General features: G+C 44.3%; 1 protein-coding gene across 2 annotated transcripts; it reads right to left on the minus strand.

The window, feature by feature from the left end:
- Nucleotides 1-2,371: 2,371 nt before the first annotated feature.
- On the minus strand, nt 2,372-2,850 carry LOC102245806 (ATP synthase subunit d, mitochondrial-like). 2 transcript variants are annotated; one of them, XM_014538757.1, is made up of 2 exons: nt 2,613-2,850; nt 2,372-2,534 (listed from the first exon to the last, which is right to left on the minus strand). In XM_014538757.1, the coding sequence occupies exons 1-2, from the start codon at nt 2,822-2,824 to the stop codon at nt 2,372-2,374; spliced, it is 375 nt and encodes a 124-aa protein (XP_014394243.1). In that variant the 5' UTR covers nt 2,825-2,850. The 2 variants fall into 2 exon arrangements, with proteins under 2 accessions (XP_014394243.1, XP_014394242.1); XM_014538756.1 differs by having other exon boundaries at nt 2,372-2,850.
- Between the last annotated feature and the right edge of the window lie 4,552 nt (nt 2,851-7,402).

Consider the following 7,402-nt stretch of genomic DNA (forward strand, 5'->3'; position numbering starts at 1 on the left):
GTGCATGAAATTTGTGCATGAGTAGGGTCCCTAGGCCTGGCCGGCGATCAGGGCCGGCCGGGGCCTTCCTTCATTCCTTGCTGCCCTCTGGTGGTCAGCGCACGTGATAGTGAGTGGTCGAACTCCCAGTCGGTCGAACTTCCGAGGGGACAATTTGCATATTAGCTGTTTATTATATAGGACTAGAGGCCTGGTGCACGAATTCGTGCATGGGTGGGGTCTCTCGGCCTGGCTGGCAATCAGGGCCGATCGGGGCCGACTGGCCAAGGGGAGGGACTATGGGAGGTTGGCTGTGGGAGTGCACTGACCACCAGGGGGCAGCTCCTGCATTGAGTATCTGCTCCCTGGTGGTCAGTGCGTGTCATAGCTACCGTCGGGTCGTCACTTAGGCTTTTATATATATAGATTCTTATATGCTAGACATTGTGCTAAGCAGTGTAATGAAACTAAGATAGATACTGTGCTAACTCAGTGGTTTAAAACAACAACCATTTTATTTACTCATGATTCTATGAGTCAGCAATTTGGGCTGGACTCAGCTGGATGGTCTTCCTGCTTTTCTTGCCTGTGGTCATGCATGTGGCTGCAAATTATCTGGCAGCTCTGATGGCCTAACTTGTCCCCTCCCATATGTCTGGCAATTGTGGTAGTTGCTGGCTGATTGGTCTAAGGGGCCTCAACTGGGACAGCTTATTTCTCCTCCATTGACCTCTCATTCTCCACTAGGCTAGACTGGGCTTCTTCATGTGGGAGTTTCATGGCAGAATTCCAAGAGGTGACAGCAGCAGCTGCAAGGCTGACTGAGTTCTAGGCTTGGAAGTCCCACATAGTACTTTCACCACCTTCTATTGGTCAAAACAAATCACAGTACAACCCAGACACAAGAATAGAGAGGTAAACTCTACCTTTTTATGGGAGGAAAAAAAATCACATTGCAAATGGGCAAGGTTATAAGGACAGGAGGAGTTATCATAGTCATCTCTATGAACAATCTATTGTGCTTGTCAACATATAATCTCATGCAATCTGCACAGCAACCCTTTAATCTCATTGGAGGATGAGTAAACTGAGGCACAGTGAAGTTGAATAACTTGCTCAAAGTCACATAGTCAATAAGTGTCTAAGCTGGGATATGAACTCAGGCAGCCTGACTCTGGAAAACATGCTCTTTTTAATTTTTTTTTATAGTCTTTAAAATAGAAATCACATTGTGCTAGAGTGGTTACTTGTGTTTGCCTATGTCCAGTTCTCTCTGGGATGCATAATGGACCACATTTCCCACCCCTTACAGTTAAAGTGGGGCCATGGAGGCATTTTACAGCAGCTGTCAATTTTCCATTCTCTTTTATCACCTACTTCTGTGACCCTAGAAACCAAGGGTTGAAATAGTGTAACTATAAGATAGAAGTAGATTCAGTTGTTGAGTTACCATTCAAAAGAAAGCTTCCTTGTAAAGATGCAAGACCAGAGCAGAAAAAAACAAAACAAAAAACTGCATGTGTTAAGGCTGAGATTTTGGGATTTTTTATTGCTTGAAGCCAATTCTGTCCTGACTAATGCAAACTCACTGTATTTTTCTGCTTATAAAGTAAATTCATAATATTATAGAAGTTTTAATTAAACAGGAAAGAATAAAGAAAATTGTAAAAATCATTCCAAATCCTACTACCCAGGGCCAGCAATTCTCAATCTTTGGGTGAATATCACTCCAGATAATTCTGTGTATACAAAAATACACACAATTTATCCTATATAATAAAGAGCTGATATGCTAATTAGACCAAACAGCAGAATGACCTTCCAGACGACCTAGCCAGCAGGGCTGTGAGGGCTGAGCCCCTTGCACGAATGTCGTGCATCAGGCCTCTAGTATTTATATAAAAGTTCCACACTCAATTTCCTGGTAGCTTTTCTCTTTAATAATCAAATAAAATTTCAAAAAACATTCTTGGTCAAGTGATAGAGACCTATGTAGGAAACTCTTTGAAATATAGAGTGTCAACCAAAAATCTATATACACACTATGCATAATTATAAAGGCAGAGTTTATTAAAATGCACTACATTGTCAAAATTGAGCTATCAGCTGTTAAAGTATGTATACATTTTTTGGGGGGACACCCTGCATATAACACAAAAAGAAGGTTTTAAGAACATGTAGCATAGAGGTTAAGAGTATGGGTTCTACATCTCAGTGCTTGAGATCCAATCCTCACCCCATCACTGACTTTGAGAAAGTTACTTCATTTTTCTGTGCCTCAATTTCTTTTTCCCCCCACTATCTGATTATTTTTAATGTCCAGAGTTTATAATATAAGAACCAGAGCTTCCTCTCAGACTCAAGTTTATAAATTCTCAATTGGCTTGTGAGGTCAATAGGAATACTTCTTTTTGTCTGATTTGGTTTCTGGGAAGACTTCATTCAAATCCTCGATGGTCATCTGGTCAAATGGAATTATGTTCTTCATCTTCTCCAGCTCTTTCTCATATTGCTCAATCCTGGTCTTTGAGAGAGACACAAACTCAGCACAACTTCTTTTCACATCTTTTTCTTCAGCATCCACCATGGTACTGTATTTATCCTCTGGCACAGGAACCTTCAGGGCATTAAACTTCTTCTCAAAGTCATCTACTAAGCCGGCCTTCCCTACATTGGCCTTGAAGTAAGCCCAGTCAATAGCAGGTGGTTTCTTAGATAGAGTAGCCAACCTGGAGGTGAGGGTCTCATTCCTCAGGGTGTTAGCAATGGTCTTCTGGTTTTGGGGTATGATTTCCCCAAAAGCTACCCAGTCAGTGGTTTTTAGAGCAAGTTTTCGCCCAGCCATCTTGAGATCCTTCACCCACCCCAGCGGTCCACAGTCCACAGAGCAAGTCTGTGTCTCAATTTCTTCAACTGTAAAAGGAGGGTAATACTAGTATTTCACAGTGAGAATTAAATGAAATAGGGTTGTAAAACATTTTGCCCAATACCTGGCATATAGTGAACACTCAATGTTAGTTGTGATACCAGATGTGCAAAGGAAATATAGTTTCTTTACTGCCTCCGAGAGATCTTTCTCACAACCCCCTGCTGGACAGCAGAGTGCTGCTTTTGTGGGTGGAAGAAACTATGCTACCTTTGTTTTAAAAGACTTTCAAGAAGTATTTAGTCAATCTGAAGTCCATCCTCATAATGCTGTTCTCTTCCCTTATGATTCCCTCAAAGATGGTACAAAGAGAGCCTCAGTCTTCCTCCTATGTATCTTTTACTCTTACACTACTATCACACAACACTTCTGACAACAGATATGTAGGGGCTTTTCACCACCAAGCACTTCTCTGTGACACTAGCTCAGGGGTGGGCAAACTTTTTGACTCAAGGGCCACAATGGGTTCTTAAACTGGACCGGAGGGCTGGAACAAAAGCATGGATGGAGTGTTTGTGTGAACTAATAGAAATTCAAACTAAACATCATTACATAAAAGGGTACGGTTTTTTTTTTTTTTTTATTTTTATTCATTTCAAACGGGCTGGATCCGGCCCGCGGGCCGTAGTTTGCCCACGGCTGCACTAGCTGGATGTCCTGCAATTGAACTCAATTCTGACACTATCTACCTGAATATTCCACAAGTTAAGGGCTCAGTCCCACAAGACCCCTCCCCTCAACTTCAGATGCCAGTCAAAAGTCCATGTTGTCACCTGTGCTTCTGACCTTTCAGCTATAAATCAGAGGTTCTCACAACCCCTTCCCTGGGTTCCATTAATTTGCTAGAGCAGCTCACAGAACTCAGGAAAATAGTTTACTTACTGTTTACTAGATTATTATAAAAGAACTAGAGGTCCGGTGCACAAAAATTTGTGCACTCAGGGGTGTCCCTCAGCCTGGCTTATGCCCTCTTGCAGTCTGGGACCCCTTGGAGGATGTCCACCTGCTGGCTTAGGCCTGCTCCCTGGGGGATCGGGCCCAAGCTGGCAGTCAGACCTCTGGCAGCCCGGCAGCCCTCAGGGGATGTCCACTTGCCAGTGGGGAGCAGGCCTAAGCTGCAGTCGGACATCCTTAGCACTACTGAGGAGGCAGGAGAGGCTCCCACCACCACCGCTGTACTGGAAAAAATCTGCCCCCTGGTGGTCAGTGTGTGTCATAGTGACCAGTCATTCCCAGTTGTTCTGCTGTTAGGGTCAATTTGCATATTACCCTTTTATTATATAGAATAGAGGCCTGGTGCACGGGTGGGGGCCAACTGGTTTGCCCTGAAGGGTGTCCTGGATCAGGGTGGGGATCCCACTGGGGTACCTGGCCAGCCTGGGTGAGGGGCTGATGGCTGTTTTCAGACTGACCAAGCCCCCTGGTGACTGACGCTCCCAGCCTTTCCTTTTTTTTTTTTTTAATTTGCTCCAGCTCCGTGGCCATGGTGACTGGAAGCAGGTGTCTGGGGTTTATTTGCCTTCTATAATTGAAAATTTGTTGCCTTGAGAAGAGGCAGCAGCCGCCGGGAAGCTTGGCTTCTTCCATCGCAGGGGCAAGCAAGCCTCCTGCTCACTCCAGCTCTGTGGCCATGGCCTGCTGAAAGCAGGTATCTGGGGTTTATTTACCTTCTATAATGGAAACTTTGTTGCTTTTGAGTGGAGCTCACAGCTGGTGGCAGGCTGGCTTCCTCCATCACTGGAGCAAGCAAGCCTCCTGCTCGCTCCAGCTCCATGGCTGCGGCCGCCATCTTGGTTGGGTTAATTTGTATATAGTCGCTCTGATTGGCTGATGGACATGGCTTAAGGTGTAGTGAAAGTACGGTCAATTTGCATGTTTGCCTATTATTAGGTAAGATATGATAAAGGATATGATGAATGTTCACATGGAAAAGATGTGTAGTAAAAGGTATGTGGGAAGGGGTGTAGAGCTTCATACCTTTTCCAGACACCTCCTGGGTTCACCAACTTGAACACTCTCCAAACCTCTTCTGCTGGGATTTTATGGAGGCTTCATCACACAGGCATGATCCATCATTATCTCCATTTTCAGTCCCTCTCCCCATTCTGGAGAATGGGGGGTGGGGCTTAAAAGTCCACTCTTCTAATCACGGCTAAGTCTTTCTGGGGACCAATTCCCATCTAGAAGCCCACCCAGAGTCACCTTTTTGGAACAAAAGGTACTGCTATCACCTAGGAAATCCCAAGGGTCAAAGACCAAATGTTAGATTAAAAGATGCTCCTAGTTCTCTTATCACTTAGGAAACTACAAGGGTTTTAGAAGTCCTGTGCCAGGAAGTGGTGTGGGGAAGAGATCAATATATATAATTTCTATTATCTCCCAGATGGTTTCCCTGTGTAGGGAAAAAGCTTATGAGGCATCTTAACTTGTCTTGCCCTGACTGGATTGTTTAGTCTGCACCAGCATCCATTTCAGAAAAACTAGTTCCATTTGATCTTTTGGTGAGCAGTGTTACCCACTGCTGTCTCTTGGTGACTTGACTTGGCCTCCAGCCATTCAAGGTCTTGACCTTGCAGGCCTCCTTTCCCCACCTCCAGACCTCTGCAAAGTCCAGTGGTTCTCCCAGTCTCTCCCCAGATCCCAAGATCCTCACTGGGGCCACAGGAACTTTCTAGATCCTTTGCACATCATGCACAGACCTTAGGGAGCCTCTCCTTCTACTTTTGCTCAACCCATCAACCCTAACCCCTTGCCAGAGGTTGGCAGAGTACCTTGCATGGAGGTCTCATTCCAGGATTCCAAATGGGCAGTGGGTCAAAACCCCTTTGATATTAGCTTTTTATTCAAATCCATGTTATAATCTTCTGCCTCTCAGGCCAAAGTCAGTTCACATGTAATGCAGCTTACTTTTTCACCATCCCACCTTGTCTACAATTTTCAGGTGTTGACTGAGACAGGCTTTCTCCTTCATCTTCTTGTCTACAGGGACTTGGCTTATACCACTGAGCCTCCTGGCTCAACTTTAACAACAGAGAGGTACAATCTCTATGTGATAAAGAAACTACATGGCTCTTGATATAAGGTACAAGTCAGTTAACTCAAGTCAGGAACACAAAGACATTTGACACTATCTACCTGGAGATTGCCCCATTATAGTATTTTTTATCGTGTGGAAGTGTCTATTTCTCCCTCAATGCCCTTCCACCTTTGCCATGGACTTACATTACTTGCCAAATTCTGGAATTTGTAGCGGCTTTGCCTGTTAAAAGACAGTAGGAACGCAGTCCACCTGCTGTTTGCCTAGAATGCAGGGAATGAGCATCTTACCATATGGATTCTTTAACACCCACACACATGGCCCAGACACAAGCAGCAGATCCTCTAGCAACTGCAGGCCAGGTACCGCTGGGGCATCTGCTTTGCTTGGGAAAGACACATTTTTATCCCACTGATGCAAAATTAATTTTTGGTTTTCTATTGTTTAAAACTGACCCAGGATCTCTCTTGTTCTCTCGTTGCTTCTACACATAGCCAATAGGGGTCCATATCATTGGCAGCTGTGTAATTAACACTCTCAACAAGCAGCGTTAACCTTACATGAATTGAAAACCTGTCTAGGTGTGAGGTCAGGCAGGGGCTGCCACTAAAACCTCTCCTCACTATGTGCTAAAGTCCCGATGTCACATTTTGGCATTTCTTTCAGTTAAAACACAGTTTTTGTGGCTTTAGATCAGGGGTCCTCAAACTTTTTAAACAGGGGGCCAGTTCACTGTCCCTCAGACCGTTGGAAGGCCGGACTATAGTTTTAAAAAAAACTATGAACAAATTCCTATGCACACTGCACATATCTTATTTTGAAGTAAAAAAACAAAACGGGAACAAATACAATATTTGTATTTGCATGTGGCCCACGGGCCGTAGTTTGAGGACCCCTGCTTTAGATCAGTGAATTTACCAGACCGCAAAAGAACCCAAGGAATCTGGAAGAATCTTACGTTAACAAGCACTCCAGGTGATAATTCTTTCTTGATGACTGTATGTTGTTTAAAAACAAGACAAAGCTTGTTATCCATTGAATTACTTCTTAAAGTTAAATGATCCCAAGTGAGTCTGGTTAAGGAGACCTCCTGGGTTATCTCTTTAAGCTGTGATCAGAAAGATCCAACAAGGTTCTAGGTATGGCATTTTTTGGGCTCTTTTCCCTGACGTCATTGTAGCTGAAGTACTTCATTGTAGTTGATGTTTTGCCAAACTAAAAAATTAAGATCTGTGTCTTGGGGACAGAGCTGCAGAACAATAACAGACTTGTTTTTTCATTTAAGACAAGGAGACCATTCTGGAAATCAAATGCCTGCCCTTGCTGGCTCGTGAAGCAATCACACAGGTGGGAGTGAGGGCAGCCAAAGCCTGGAACTGGCCCCTCCACCTCACCTGCTGTCTTAGGTGAGGCATCCTGTGCTGGTCTGATCCCAGTTGCTGGAGATTTCAGGAAGCAGC

This window comes from Myotis brandtii, unplaced genomic scaffold (genome assembly GCF_000412655.1).
Source record: "Myotis brandtii unplaced genomic scaffold, ASM41265v1 scaffold196, whole genome shotgun sequence".
Taxonomy (NCBI): domain Eukaryota; kingdom Metazoa; phylum Chordata; class Mammalia; order Chiroptera; family Vespertilionidae; genus Myotis; species Myotis brandtii.